The sequence below is a fragment of the Rhinopithecus roxellana genome, chromosome 11 (genome assembly GCF_007565055.1).
Source record: "Rhinopithecus roxellana isolate Shanxi Qingling chromosome 11, ASM756505v1, whole genome shotgun sequence".
NCBI lineage: Eukaryota > Metazoa > Chordata > Mammalia > Primates > Cercopithecidae > Rhinopithecus > Rhinopithecus roxellana.
In genome coordinates this window covers 9,930,852-9,947,286 of record NC_044559.1, presented here as the reverse complement: position 1 = coordinate 9,947,286, position 16,435 = coordinate 9,930,852, and the positions used below count along the sequence as shown (strand labels likewise).

The 16,435-nt window shown below is 35.8% G+C and overlaps 1 protein-coding gene across 8 annotated transcripts in view; it reads left to right on the top strand.

The window, feature by feature from the left end:
- The window catches only part of NRG3 (neuregulin 3), a 1,117,203-nt gene that overhangs the window by 281,907 nt on the left and 818,861 nt on the right, over positions 1 to 16,435 (top strand). For 2 of the 8 annotated variants that reach the window (XM_030941429.1, XM_030941428.1), the window contains exon 2: positions 8,815 to 8,914. The exons of the other annotated variants lie outside the window; for them this stretch is intronic. In XM_030941429.1, the coding sequence (XP_030797289.1) occupies positions 8,815 to 8,914 (100 nt within the window). The remainder of the gene's footprint in view (positions 1 to 8,814; positions 8,915 to 16,435) is intronic. 8 annotated transcript variants of the gene reach the window in all.

The window sequence follows — 16,435 nt, the reverse complement described above, 5'->3', positions numbered from 1 at the left end:
AAAGTAATATGCATGATCCTGAATGTTCCTGTGAGGATCAAGGAACGTGATTAGCATCAGGATCCCTGTGAAATTGTCTAGGTCATTCACCTACCTTTGTTCTCCTTTAGGATTAGTAAAAACAACAACAACAACAACAAAAACACTCCTATCAAGGTAGTTTAGAAAACATGATCTCCATTTACTAGAAAGGGGATATTTTCTTTTTCTAGAGTGGTAACTGAACCTTGATAAGGAAAATATGCAGAAATGAATGAAAAATGGGGCCAAGTTGTTGACTACGTTGAATAAAATGTTAGTCAACATCAAAGTCCTTTTATGAAGGAAACTGGATTAACATGCCATTTATTCATTGTTACAAATAATTTTCTGTTAAACAAGTCAGTATTTTCTCCAAAATGGCTCCAAATTTAATTGTCATCTAAATGTTTGAATATTTTGGCTTTTTTAGTCTTCTGTGAACATGTCTATGTTGCTCTATGTGTCTCACGGTGTATGTGCCCCTTGAGCATGTCTGTGTGTATATCTATGTGTGTGTCTCCCTGTGTGTTGTATTTGAAAGTCTAAAATATGAGGCCCTTTAAGAGAAGTGTTTATGATTTAAAATCTCAAGTCTTCATGAAAGTGTGTCTGCGCAGGTAAATTGGATGTATATTTCTCTCTGAATGATCTGACGATTGGGTTTAATAAGGCTATAGCTGATGCCAGTTGTGTTGGGGAGTTTGCAAATTTATTGTCAAATAAACTCTCCTCTTACACTGTTTTGAGATCATTCCTTTGGGCTTATGTACTTTTTCTTCACATGTAAGTAAAATGCCACAAATGCTTACTCCTGAAATCCTGAGAGAAGTGGCATATTATTTTTATGGGAATTGTACCATTCTTAACCACTCTCCTTGATTAAAGTAAGAGCTCTTTTTTTCTTCTTAAACCTGATCATTTTCACACTGGAAATGAAATCTCTCATGGGGATTAGTTTACTCACTCAAGCTTTCCATTCAGATGAAGGTGTGAAAAATACATGACAAGAATTTTATTTAAATGCTCAAACTGCTGCATGAGGAGCGTGAAACAAGAAGAAAATGATAGTCGTTACCTGTAGATAGGTTTCAATTTTTTAGTAGGCTTCAAATTCCTTTTAAGACAAACAAAAAATTAAAATAGGAAGACCAACTATGAAAATAATGATTTGATTTAATCTAAACTTCCATGAAGGCTGCAAGTTACAGATTAGGTGCATCACCTGGAAGTAACATTGCTGATTGCATAGCTTTGGAAGCTAGGTTCAATAATGTATATGCAAGTGACTAAGTTTCATATGCAATGGTTTTCTATTGCACTCAGGCATTTAAAGCCTGGCATTTAAAGCCATTCATCATCCAACCTCCTGACCACTCCAACATTATCTTCCTTCACTCTCAGCACTCCAAATATCTCCAACTGCTTGCAGTTTCCTGAATATATTACTGATTTTCAAGTCTCTAAAAATGTTGCTTTCCCTGTCTGTCACATTCCTTTTCTGTTGGTCCGTCTACTGGACTCATCCTTTAGGATTTCATTCCGGTATCAGTTTCTTTCTCCACCATATTCCTTTGGGTTACCTGGGTGGCTAACACCCTCTGTTCTCTCATAGTACCCTGGGTTCACTCCAGTCACAGTTCTCTGTACAGGATATTTTAAGCATGTTTATTTTTCTACTTCTTTTATTAAGTAGAGAGAATCTAAGAAATAGAAACCATGCCTTCTTTAGTGTTTTAGGCCTGTAGCATCAGGCATCATCTCTGGCTCATAGTAGGTGCTCAATTAATTTTGTTGAGATAGAGTTTGTGAGATGCAACAGAATCAAGGAAAGTAAATGTCCTGGCTTCTATACAAAGGAAGTTAAAAATACAAATAAAAAGAAGTCACTCTTCTAAAGGAACTTGAAAAGACACATAATTAACTTAAATATAAAGCTATGTATGGATGCTGTCAGATGTTTACCTGGAGAGAGTCCTGGAATGAATGGAGGGAAAAATTCAAATTTCTTTTCACTGAGAGGTGGTGGAAAGCCCTCATGAATAAAGAAACATTTGAGCTGAACCTCAAGGAACCTATAAGAGTTGTTTATTGTTTGTTTGTTTTTTTAGTGGATATTTATTGAGCTCACATAGCCTGTAAGAATTTAAGCTCTATATTACCATTATGGTTGACAAGTGTGAATTTAATTAGCCTTTTTCAAAAAAATAATAAGAAGCAATCCATTTTACCTACCTAAACACAATAGAATCATCTAAATATCTTTTTTTTTTTTTTTTTGAAACGGAATCTTGCTCTGTTGCCCAGGCTGAAGTACAGTGGCAGGATCTCGGCTCACTGAAAGCTCTGCCTCCCAGGTTTACGCCATTCTCCTGCCTCAGCCTCCCGAGTAGCTGGGACTACAGGCGCCCGCCACCACGCCCAGCTAATTTTTCATATTTTTAGTAGAGACAGTGTTTCACTGTGTTAGCCAGGATGGTCTCGATCTCCTGACCTGGTGATCCGCCCGCCTTGGCCTCCCAAAGTGCTGGGATTACAGGTGTGAGCCACTGCGCCCGGCCAGAATCATCTGAATATCTTATGTTTAGTGGTTTTCTGATAGAAGATAATGCACTTACTCTGAAGTCCGGTCCCCGAGCAATACTCTTACTCACCAGTCTACTAATGGCTTGACATAAGAGTTAAACCCACTTGTGGAGCAAAAGTTTTTTAAGCAGGAAATCATGCAAAAGTATAAACAGCAAACAGATTTTAAATTCTGAAGGTTCCTGGGAAAAGTCGTAGGATACTGAATGCTTTGTCATGACTGTACAAGTGAAAACACTGCTAAACAGAGTGAATCATAATAACGGGTTTTGCAAGGAATTTTTTCTTTTTTTTTTTTTTTGAGACAAAGTCTTGCTCTGTCACCCAGGCTGGAATGCAGTGGTGCGATGGAATTTTTAAGGCACAGTTCTCTGTTTGCCTTTAACCCAAGCAAGAAGAAGAAATAGGACTGTAAGTGAGACAAGAACCATATTGATTTGAATAACTCAGGGAATAGCAAAGTATTTGGCTTTGAATGCAGGGTTTCTCTAAAACATAGAATACTAAAGAGAATATGTTAAGGATAAAGACCAACATTCAGTTAGTTCTTGCTCAGTAAATGTGGTAGTATGGAAACAGGTTCAGCATGTGATCTAAGTACTGGCACATGAATGAACAGCAGGACTCATAAGCAGCCAATGAGAAAATGGAACTCACTATTAATCTGGGAAATATAAACTATACTAAAATTATATTAGAAAAATTTTAAAAGTGTGTACAATACCTGGAGCCCTGGGGGTATGGAAAATATGTACTATAATACACTGTTAGTGAGGTTAGACTTTGGTGAAGTCTTTCTGTCTTGAGACAAAGTGAACTGGCATGTTGTTTCCTGAGAGAGGAAGACTGGAAAAGAACAAGGTATAGGGAAGTATTAAGAAATTAAGAATTCTATTTGGGAAATTTTAAAAGATTATTATCAGGAATTCAGGTGGGGATGTCAAATAGGCCACTGAGCCTGGAGCCCCAGGAAGTGGTTAGTGCTGGAAGAAGTGGAGTCACCAGCATAGAGAAAGTACATGAAGTTATGGGACTTTAGTTATCAGTCACTCATTTCATAACTAGAGGTTAATGGTCTGCTATTGCAGGGCACACTGTTCTCAGAATTTGTGTGGATATGATAACACAAGTCATGAGTTCCAACTTTAAGGAGCATGAGATCTTATTTTAAATACAGAAACACTTACTACACAGCAAGTGGTCCATTAAATATAAAAGTAATCACTTCCCCTTATTTTTGAACCTTTAGTAGGCCAGCACTTTGCATACATTGGCTATAATCTTCACATAGACATGCCGAGGTAGATATTTTTTCCCCAATTTTACTGATAAGAAATCTCAGGCTCTGAAAGGATAAGTGAATTTTACATTGATATAGTCACTGGATAGTAAATGGAGTTGCTGGATTTCCAGTTCCGATCTATCTCATTGAAAGCCTGTTTTCTTTCCAGTAACTACCTTTCAGTAACAGGTGTTGTTGTCACTAAAGCCTTAGCTTCCTGACCCATGCTATCTGAATAATGATCCTTATATACCTCTAGGAAAGAAAGGTATCAACTGCAATTACTCCTATTTGACAGATGGAGATCCTGGATTACTCTAAGTTTAAACAAAGTAATTAAGCTTGGCCAGGGTGTCTGCCATGGGAAAGCAGATTCACTCCGTTGCTTCTTAGATTCATGTACTGCAATATAGTGATTATTACATGAATATATTCAGCAGCTTGATATAACAAAGCAGCCCATCACTCTTGATCATTCCCAATATCACTGTGCCCAAACTCTCAAATGACTTGCAGGAAGCTTATATATTAAGGGAAACTTCCAGAATGCAATGGAAAATGAAACTTTGTTTCACTAGAATAGATTCTGTTCTTGAAGAGAGAATCGGACAATAGATTTGGTTTTCAGGGATCAATTCTCAGTCTTCAAAACTTCTGCAATTATCTGTTGAATTTAAATTTAGCTCAAGTGAACACTAGTTTCCAGGATGGGTTCAGGAGCTCAAACTTGATAGCTAAAGGAGAGGTGAATGGCTAAAATACCTCCATTCTTGTGAGCTTAAAGTTATATGTAAAAGTGTCAAATCACTCCACAAAATCACTGAGCTTTTCTTTTTATTTTATTTTTTACATTTAATTGCTGGGCAGTTGAACATTACAGGGCAGGCTACTGCCTCAGTACTAGGTGTCTTGCTCTGCCGAAAGAGGTGCCTTCATTTTGTCAGTTGTTCTGCGTGTCGAATATATTCTTCTGTTTGCAAAAGTCGGTCACTGACTTTTAACATAGTCATCATTCCATTCTACTCCCCACTCCTTTTGGGGCAGAGTAAATCTTTCTAAAGACAAGGGCAAGAGAAGTCACCAAGTTATTGGCTGCCCCTTTTCACTGAACCCAAGGAGAATGCACTGAAGTGTCAAGTAAGTGAGCTTCCACCGCTTCTCAGCCTATCATTATCGTTACTGGCAGAGAAACCAGTAAGTCAACCCAAGACAGCAACATAGATATGTAACTATGGGATTTGTTGCTTTCTAGAGTATTGCAACTCAGAGCTCTCTCTAGCACATGGAATCAATTTAACCCTTTTATACATCAGCCAGAGTCCTCCCTTCATGACTCAGTTCTTTGAGTTAATAAAGCTCTCCAAATCTCTGTCTAGTCCTTTAGCTAAAACAGTGTTAACTAAACCGTGTGAATCTCCACCTCTAATTAACAGCTACTTTATTAAAATGTTATTGTCCTGTTGGGAACCAGTTGGCAGGGTGACAGAGAATGGAGTTTGTGCTATGGACTATTGATTTTCGGTTAAATTCTTACTGTGCTCTTGGCTTTCTCCTGCTTGTGGCTTAAAGTACCGAAACCATTCAGGCCAGCAAAAGAGGCCACTTTGCTCTCCCTGGTTTTTATTGGCCTCTTTTCAGAAGGTCTAATTAACCTATGGAGTTTCTTCCAAATTTACCGACAGCTCTTTCATATTAATCTCTCTTCTAATATAAGAAATTTCTTTTTTGACCTTCCACTCAAAAAGATTATTTCAAAAAGTGCCCACAACTGAAGGAGTGACTTAATCAGGTTCTCAAGGAAAATATCTCTCTTTACTTTGCACCTTAAGCTCTGCCATTGTTATTTTATGTTTTATGCATATATGAACTTTTCATTCCTGTCTTTAAAATATTTATCAGTCATATAAAATTTGGATAATGTTGACAAGCACAAAGAAGGAGATAAAAATCAGCAACCAGACACCAACTACAATATTGTAAATATTTAGGAAATGTAGTTCTTGAGGACTTAGATTTTCAATTAGATGTCACTGCCATTCAATAAATCAGTAGGTGAATGAGACACATTAATTCAGGGAGCCATAAATGATGGGAAATCTCTGGTATATCAGTGTAGGATAGGTGAATGCTGGCAAGAGAGTTCTGGTTTAGAAGTGGTTAGAAAGGATCTCTGTGAACGTGGAGGAGGAGCAATCTAGGCAATGCCTCCAGGTAGGAACATGCTTGTCCTGATTGAGACTAGGACCTTTAGAGTTATGGACAAGGTAGGCTGTGGTTGATCTTAGATCAGTAATGCAGGAGAAGACAGTTCATGTAGGCTTTTGGTACTATGGTGAGGAATTCAGATTTTATTTTCAGTGTAGTGAGATGCCATTATTGAGCTTCAAGCAAGGGACCTATATGATAGGGTCTGTCTACAGGTTTTTGTTTCTCTCTTAATTTTTTTTGTTTGTTTGTTTTGAGATGGAGTCTTGCTCTGTTGCCCAGGTTGGAGTGTAGTGGGGCAATCTAGGCTCACTGCAACCTCTGACTCCTAGGTTCAAGCGATTCTCCTGCATCAGCCTCCCGAGTAGCTGGGACTACAGGTGTGCACCACTGTGTCTGGCTGATTTTTGTATTTTTATTAGAGACAGTGTTTCACCATGTTGGCCAGGCTGGCATTGAACTCCTAACCTCAGGTGATCCACCCACTAGGCCTCCCAGTGTGCTGGGATTACAAGTATGAGCCACTGCACCTGGCAAAAATTTGTAATTGGTACATAATATTTGTACATAATTATACAGTAGATGTCATATTTTGTTACATGAATAGAATGTGTAATGATCAACTCAGGATATTTAGGATATTCATCACCTGGAGTATTTATCATTTCTATGTGTTGGAAGATTTCAAGTCCTCTCTTCTCACTATTTAGAAATGTACAATATATTGTTGCCAACTCTGGTCACCCTACTCTGCTATGGAACATTAGAACTCCTTCCTTCTAACTAACTCTACGTTTGTACCCGTTAACCAGCCTCTCTTTATCACTCTCACCCGAACCACTGCCCTTTACACACACACACCCTTCCCAGCCTCTGGTATGTATCATTTTACTCTCTACCTCCATGAATAACTCTGGCTGCTGTATGGAGAATGGATTTTAGAGAGCAAGAGTGTAAGTAGCAGGGGGCAGATTTAGAGTCAGAGATGGAAGTACTTGGCTGAAGGTTGGTAGTGAGAGGCAGGAAAAGAAAACAGTCAAGAAAAATGATATTTTTGCTTATTCGTGTTAGGAAAACTGGGTGGGGAGTCAGTTTGGGGAAGGAAAACAAATAAGAGTTCTGTTTTTGGACATGTGCACTTTCAACTTGGTTATGGTAGTCTGGAATTCAAGGGAGAAGTTGGGATTCAAGATATAAATCAACTAGTAAAGGAGAAGTTATAGGAGTTGTTATAGTATGTAGCCTTCTAATCTTTTTCATGGTTTGATTTAATATTTTTAGAAAAATCTGGCACTCAAATATCTGTTTATGCCTTATATAACTTATTTATTAAAGCATAGTATGTGCATTTGTATATCTGTGTATACACATAAAACAAATACTTTCGTATATCTTTTTATATAAATACTATATTGCATTCCATTGTATGGATGCTACCATTTGCTAATCGGTTCTCTATAATTGGACATTTATGTTGTTATATTTTATTAATTTATAAATGTGGTAGCTTTTCAATAAATCCTGACAAATATTCACATTTTTTTCCTAGAACAAATTTCAACGAGAAGTAGTACTGGGAGAAATTTTAAGAATTTTGATATAAAAATACAATTTGCATTCCATATCTGACACCTAATGATGGATACTCAGTAATTATTTATTTGCAGACTGATTACAGTCTCATTAGGATTACATAAAGGTAACATTTTCTCTTGGCTTTGGCAAAACCGAATAGTGCAATTTATAATAATGTCAATTTTATAGGCAAAATAGCTTACTTATTTTACATATGTAAAATTAGGGAAATGTTAATAGTTTCCATACTTTTCATCAGGCATTTGTTCTTTTGTAAACATTCCCTTATAGTTGTTGCCTACTTTTTAATACGGGATCATTTTTGTTTTTCTCATTGTAAAAACTCTAAATAAATACAGAATATTTAAATTTTCATCATGTATATATTACATACTTGTTTTCTTTCATATTTGTTATTTACTTCATAATTGAATTTGTGAGTTTCTTCTTTTTTTGAGAGGGGGCATGACAGAGGAATGTACGGGGAGTTTAGTATTTTGTGTTGCTAGAGTAGACTGTTTTAAAATATTCTAAAGGAAAATAGCCTTGGAAATCTAAGAATTATTTTTTACGAATTGAAAAAATTCTCGATATTCCAACAGACTCAAATAAATAGCAGAGTAAAGCTAATAAGTACATCTAGTCAACATTTTAAAATCGTCTTCCCATTTGTTTTCTTACTATTCGTCTTTTATCTGTCCCATCTGTTCTTTGTTCTCTTTTCCTTTTTTCTACTTTTTTTAGATTAATTTAGTTTTTTAATGATTCTATATTATGTTCTTTGTTAACCTATTAGCTATAAATATCTGCTTTGTATTTTAGTGGCTGTTTTAGGATTTTTCATATTTCTCTTTAACTACTACAATCTATATTTGTGATATTATAATACTTCGTGTGTAGGAAAATAACCTTATAATTTTTTTTTCATTTTTCCTCTCTTGGTCTTTGTGTTATTGTTGACATATATTTCACTTTTTCCCATATTATAAATACTATATCGCATTGCTATTATTTTTGTTTAAACAATAATTGTTTAAGGATATTTAAATAATTATGTCTATATGTATACACACATATATATAGAAATATATATATATATATTTACCAATTTAGTTACCATTTCTGGTGCTGTTCATTCTTTTGTTTAGATCAATGTAATCATCTGCTATTATTTTCCTTCTGCCTGGACGACTTGCTTTAACATTTCAAGTTGTGTGGGTCTGCTGCTGATGAATTTATACAGATTTTGTAAGTCTAAAATAGTCTTTATTTATCTTCATTATTGAAAGGTATTTTTTCTCAGTAGATTTTTTTTTTTTTTTTTACTCCCTCCTCGGTATTTTAAAGATGTGCTTGACTGTCTTCTTGCTTGCATTATTCTGATAAGAAATCAGCCGTCTTTCTTATCTTTGTTCCTGTGTATGTAACACATCTTTTCTCTGCCTATTTGTAAGATTTTCTCTTTATCACAGATTTTTAAAAATTTTATTATGATGTACATTTATATAGTTTTATTCTTTTTAAATTAGTTTTTCAAATGTGGCTTCTATTTCAGCTGATTGAATTTTTTCTTCCTCATTGGTCTTATTTTTTTGCTTTTTTCTGCATGCCTAGTAATTTTTTATTCAATGCTAGACACTGCAAATTTTACTCATTGGGAGATTTTATTATTATTCATACAATTTTTAGCTTTATTCTGGCATGCAATTAATTTACTTGGTAAGTGTTTCATTCTGTCAGTTCCTGTTTTTATGATTTGTAGGCTGGAGTAAGGCAGTATTTAGTCTAGAGCTTATTATTTCCCTCTCCTTATATATGACTCTCTTAACAGTAAACAAAATGACTCTTAATTTGAGTCTGAATATGAGTGGCAGTGGCATCCAAAGGGGCAGGGTGATGGGAGTGTTCCACCCTGTAGAGAATTTTATAATAATTGCTCTGTTTACTGTAAATTTTTAATAGAATATGTATAAGCTTAAAATTAGCACATTATTATTACTTACTATACTTTATTTTTTATGTGGAGTTTAATTCAGAGAACTCCCAATTTCATAATTGTCTCCTAGCACACATGGGCTCAGCCACAGGTGTTTGTATTCAGAATAAGTTCTTTTGGGTTTATCATTGTTTAAACTTGTGATAAGCATTTGTTGTACTTTTGTAAATATTTGCTTACATTTATCACCTTCTTTTTAATAAGTGATTGTTTTTGTTTTTCTCATTTAAAAATCTCCAAATACATAAAGGTTATTAAATGGTGTGTTCATAAATATATTTCATACTTATTTTCTTTTGTATTTGTTATTTACCTATTAATTGTATTAATGGGATTCTTCATGTTTTTTGAAGGGGGAAGTATGAGAGGAATGTACAGAAGAGTTTCATCTTTTATATTACTAAAGTAGCCCATCTTAAGATTTTCTAAAGAAAAATAACCCTTGGAAAACTAAGAATTGTGTTTTGGAAATTGAAAGATTTCTCAATATTATTCCTCCTCCTTAGATACGACTCTCTTAATAATAAACAAAATGAGCATTAATTTAACTCTGAATATGACTTAGTGGTAATGGCATCCAAAGGGCAGGGTAATGGGAGTGTATTATTGTTAGTTATTTAAAATTATTTTCTCTTTGTATAGCCTAAGAGTGCTGCATTTGTCTTCTTTCTACGGTAGTGCCTGTTTTTATTAGGATCATTCCCCTAAATGTTTGTCAATATTTGGCTGTCTGTTTATATTAAAAATACTGTGCTTGAAACCTATTCCAAGGCTGTCTGTGGATGGATGGCTGGGAATTGTCCATTTGCCTTCTCTCTTGGAAAATTCCAGTAGGAAACCCGCAACATCAGTATCTTCAGGTCATATTCTTTGGAGTGGTCAGGGTCCCCAGAGAAAGAAAACGTTCTTCCACTCTTCTACACATGTGAAATACACTCGCCCATCAAAATATGGAGAGATAGATGAGGAAAGAATAATGAAAGTACCAATACATAATCTTGAGTTTTGAACTTTTTCTTTTCTCAGAATGTTATAACCTCATCCAATCAGACTACCTAGAATAGTGATCATAGTTGACATGTCCAGTCCTCAACTGTGAATGATATACCTTAATCCTAGGGATTTCTGTTTTACTCTTTCCAGGGAATTAACCTCCCATCTGTTTCCATAGTGGTGCGAGGTAATTAATCCAGCAGTGTGGAGTGGCCTAATGTGCGAGAAAGGTCTGTTTGTTTCTTAGCCAGATTCACGAAAGTTCTCCATTTTTGAAATTTTGCTTTCTACATTCCGCTTTTAGAGGTATCAGTTCTGCCATTTTCTCAGATTTTGGAATTTTGAGAATCTAAATTGAGTTTCCATCCATTTTTCTGACTTCTAGATAAACTGTTTACCTTTCTCTGGCCTGCTGAGTCAGTTACATTATTCCCTCTGCTTTCTAGCTTGCAAAAGGTGTTTTGTTGATTCTTATACCCCTTGTTCTTTTTAATTCATGCCTTTCTGCAATTCCTTTACTAGAGATTTATTGTAGTTTCATGATGAAGCGGACCTCAGTACTGTATTCAGCTTACCATCTTAATACTCACATATCTACAAATATCTTTTCATAACAATTATGTGAAGAAAGCAATGAACATATGTGTAAAATTTTATTTCAACTTAATATTGATGTCTTTATGCACACCTGTGTAGTTATTTTATTCTTATAATTCTAAAATATTGGCTAGAAACCTAGAAACTTAGGTTTCTATAGTCATTTGTTTTGCATGTTAAGAATTTTCAATTTACAAAAATGTTCTTTACTTTTTCAAGAGTGGCTATCTTTTAGGATATCTTAATAATTTTTTCCCACTTTTTAAAGATCTGGTATTTTCTTAAGGAACAGTTATCTGTATTTCAGGATTCTATACTCATCCTTCTTCATATATTATCGTAGCTTTTGTAACTTCATGTCTTTTATCACTTTCCTTCTGCATTCTAAAAATGTTCTTGAGTCTTGATTTTTAATATATTACTTACATCTCTGTAAAATTAATTTTGCTTACTACTATTTCCGGTGTAAATTTTGAATCTACAACTTGATTTGTAGTCTTCCTTAAAATATTTCTTTATTTCACCTATCTTTCTTATAATTTCGCTCATTTTGTTTTGCATTTCTACTTGCTCTCTCTGTAATATTTTTCCTGTTTTCTTAATATTCATTTATTTTTATTCTCTATTAAAGTTTATGTGTAGTTTCTTCAATGTTTATTCTGATCTTTCAGTATATCATTTTTGTTATTCTGTTTTTTCTGAGTTTATTGATTTTTCTTTATATTGTTTTCCATCATTTCTTAACCTTTTTTTTTTTTGCTCATCTTAAATGAGGTAAGATTTTGGTTGATATTTGTTCTACTGTTAGCCTACTTGTGGGGAAACAAATTAACTTCTCAGATCAGATTTCAAGACTTAAGTTTTTCGTGTGTGTGTGTGTGTGTGTGTGTGTGTGTGTGTGTGTTTGATAGACCACCAATCTACAGATATTAGATTATTTTCTGTCTCCACTGTTTTGTTATTTAATTCTCTGAACTGCTGTAGTGCATTAACTAATGTTAGTTTCTAGTTCATTTTTCTATATCCAATTTCTATACTCAGCACATTACCAGAGATAACTTACAACAGAATAGACCATTCTAATGGAGTCCCATCTGTTCCTGGCCTATGGGTTTCTGAAATATACCACCTTTCCTCTTGTGCAGAAAAATGACATGGGTGAGACAAGGTCTAACATAATGTTCAGCTCACAGAGTACTGTCCAAAACGCAGAGAGAGCATGTGGCCAGGTCTTCAGATTAGTAGTTACTTGACTCCTGAGTCAGTAAACAGTAAGTAGGTAATATTAAAATCATAGCCCAACATTTTTCAGGCAGTACCTCTGTGTCCCATTGAACTTAATATCCGTCTTGTTCAAACCTGTGTATTTATTTTCTTCATGAAAATCCGTATGGTTCACCATTCAACACCTAATTTTGAGTCTCAGCTTTTTCATTTATTAGTTGTTTGACCTTGGGCAAAGTCTCACTAAAACTTAATTTTCTCATTTTTGAAATGAGGAATAATTGTGAGAATTGAATGAGCTGATGTTCATAAAACTTGTAGTGTATATATAGGTGTATAAGCCTTCATTAAATGTTAATGGTCATCATTACAAATAGAGTCAGCTTTTTCAAAGTTACCATTAGATTGCCAGCCTTCAGTTTTGATAGTATTGTGAGTTTGCATATTTTTCTTACCGCCAATTGATATTCCAGTCAGAAGGTAGGAGAAGTCATATTATAAGTTAATATTATTTCAATCCAAAAATCTCTTTAATTTTAACAATTCTATGGTAATTTGATTTATGGGTGTTGTCAGATGGTTTTATGCAGTCTGAGATCATTTGTCTTGATGTGAAGGAGCTGAAGACATTGATATTGATTATGATAATAGATACTCTGGCTTTATTAGTGTCGCTACTTTCTATTTTGTTTCATTTTCTTTTCCTCCCATTTTTGTTTAATTATTGTTTAGTCTCCTGGTGCAGTTCAATCAATATATTTGGTATGAAGTATTTCAAAAATAGAAGTCCCATTTGTGCATACATTAAAATAATGTGGAAAGTAGAGAGACATCAAATCAATCATTCTTTCTCCCCTAGTTGCCTGGCCCAGTGATGTTCTAAAAGATGAATTACATTCCTTGCTAACAAGGTTTTTCCTCTCTTTACCCAACAACCCTACCTTACTTCCCACCAACATGTCCTCCCAAGCCACAACTTCCAGGATTTAAAGCACTGCTTCTACTTTGCCAGTACCAAAGAAAATCTGTGCATAGAATTCTTGGCTTAGTTGCTCTCTGATAGTTGCTGTGTAGAACGATATGGGTCATGAATGGGAGTATGATGGAAGGGGAAGCAGTTATCTTGCAGCCACTAAGAACCTGGGAGCAAGATGTTTCCTTCATCAGAACAGATTAAATTCAGCTGTGAGTATCACAATTCAAATTATAGTGACTTAAGCAAAATAGAACTACACATTTCTTCCACATAGGAGTAGTTCAGAGGTAGGAGATTAAGGATTCATGGTTCCAGGAACTAAAAAACTTTCTCTTGTTTCTCATGCCTGACTACTTACATAACCAAAATTGCTTCATGATTCAAAATAACTGTTGACATTCTGACCATTGCATCCACATTTCATGCAGCAGGAAAGGTAAAGAGGGAAGAACAAGGATATCCCTTCCTTTAAAGAGAATCTTAAGAAGTATCATGACAGCACTGCTTCCTATAAGATCTTAGTAGCTACACCTAGTTGCAAGGGGTGATAAGGAATGACATTTTTAGCACTCAGCAATGTGCACAGCTGAAATGCCGGGATTCATTTACATCAGAATAAAGGTAAATGGAATTTGGGCTAATGATTTCACTGTGACATATCTATTCAGTGTTGGAGTTGATGAAAATGCCCCATATCACATCAGTAGCAGCCAGTGATGGAAATACCAAGCGTGCTCTGAACACCTGCATGGGGTTTCTGTTGGGGAAGTGAAACTCAAGCTTACTGTTTCCTGCTGCACTCCATTGGAATTAAAATTGACAAACAGATTTCTATGATTCCTGCACTTGTTGCTCTTTTTATCCTATTAGTGGATGGACAACTAATAAACAAAGAGAATTTAATATCAAGTCTACTTATGTGGCCAACCATGTTGTCCAAAAGGCTAAGAATGTGAATGCTGGCCGGGCGCGGTGGCTCAAGCCTGTAATCCCAGCACTTTGGGAGGCCGAGACGGGCGGATCACGAGGTCAGGAGATCGAGACCATCCTGGCTAACCCGGTGAAACCCCGTCTCTACTAAAAATACAAAAAAAAAAAAAAAAAAACTAGCCGGGCGAGGTGGCGGGTGCCTGTAGTCCCAGCTACTCGGGAGGCTGAGGCAGGAGAATGGCGTAAACCCAGGAGGTGGAGCTTGCAGTGAGCTGAGATCCGGCACTGCACTCCAGTCCGGGCGACAGAGCGAGACTCCGCCTCAAAAAAAAAAAAAAAAGAAAAAGAAAAAAAAGAATGTGAATGTTTTCTGAAGGTACATCGCAGCTGTTTTCATTTTAAAATTTATACCCAAGAATATTTGGGTTTCTGCTTATCTTTGATTTATTTTTAATGTGGACAATGAACCCCAAATGTGAAGAAGATGGTTTGGGGAAATGTTTATAACATATGTGCTTTGGGAAGTGGCTTCATAAGCTGGAGAATAAAGCAAGAAATTCACGTTTAAATCTTGGCCCCAAGACTTCAGGGTCCCAAGTGGTGATCCTGCGGCTGCTGCTAAAATTCGCTGAGATTCAGCTTGGTTACATACGAAAACAGAGATCACCTTCAATCTCATCAGCCACAGAACCTGTCACACTGTGTGCATCTCTGTCTCCATGCCTGGGATCATGCCCTTATGCATGTAAATTTAATCTTCTCCTCATTCTAACTTCCTATAAGATTGAAACACAGATGTTCTGCCTGGCCCTTCCCGCTTGACCCACAGTGTAGTGTAAAGACCCATCCTAATACTGGCCTTGTCATGGGCCCTCCCTGACTACCTTCTTTTACATCATTCCCAACAAAGGTGACCCATCACAGTTATTTTACTAATAGTTGAGTAAAAAATTTAAAATTTCATCTCTCTCTATTAGTTCTAGAATGTACAAAAATCAACAGGGAGTCTTCACCACAGGCTCCTAATATGAAAGTGTCTGTGCAGGAAATCCATAAGCTAGGGTGACTTTTGAGTTAAATTAAATTTTATGACTCAAAAAATGCTTTGCTTGGTTTTCACCACCATTATAAAGCAAAGAGAATAGTTTCAGATTCAGTTTCTACAAAGGATTGCTTTGGGTTGATACAGACTTTTTGTTAGTGGCATGGAAATACTTGCATCTGCACACTGCTGTGTAGTGTAATAGGCTGTAAAAGATAAGATCAATTTTCTGTTAAAGGTAAAAAGGCCAGTGTAGCCAGATATAGTAAGTTTTTTTTTTTTTTTTTCCATTTGTCATTCAGGACTGTTCGACAGTTTTACATTAGCTGTGAAAGGCACCAACTGGTATACTGCTGTCCAGACTTAGAAAGTAGGCACATGTACACAAACACATACAAACAAACACACACACTGATGTAAAATATAAGTATAAACAGATAGAAGCCTAGACCATACATATGAGCACCAAAAATGCATACACACCTATTAAAACATGCCAACACAATCTTATAGCAAAGACATGCACACACAGGTACAAGGACATTGACCAGATGACACAATGACACAGCTGGGATTGACAATTACAGATGAGCAAGCAAGATGAGGGCTCATGTCTATAGGAGCCAAGAGACCTGGAGACCCTTACATAAACACACAGACATATATGCATATGTGAACACACATACACATGCACACACACAAACACACGAAAAGAGATAACCAGAGATAATGCCAGACAAGAACACAAAGATCAACACTTAAGTACACGTAACCCAAAGGCATGCCCGAAAGTGTGCAGCTAGATGCTCAGAATCATAGGCCCTCACTCATTCATATAGCCACAGCCTCCTGACCTATGGTTAGCTATGTTTTTATTTTTTACGGAAACTTTTAAAGCAATTGATTTGTGTCAAGACTGTTCATTGACTCCTCCTTCATCTATTATGGTTGGTCTACTTTGAAGTGTAATTCCTTTCAAATTATGTTTTTAGGTTTAATTCCTACAATTCA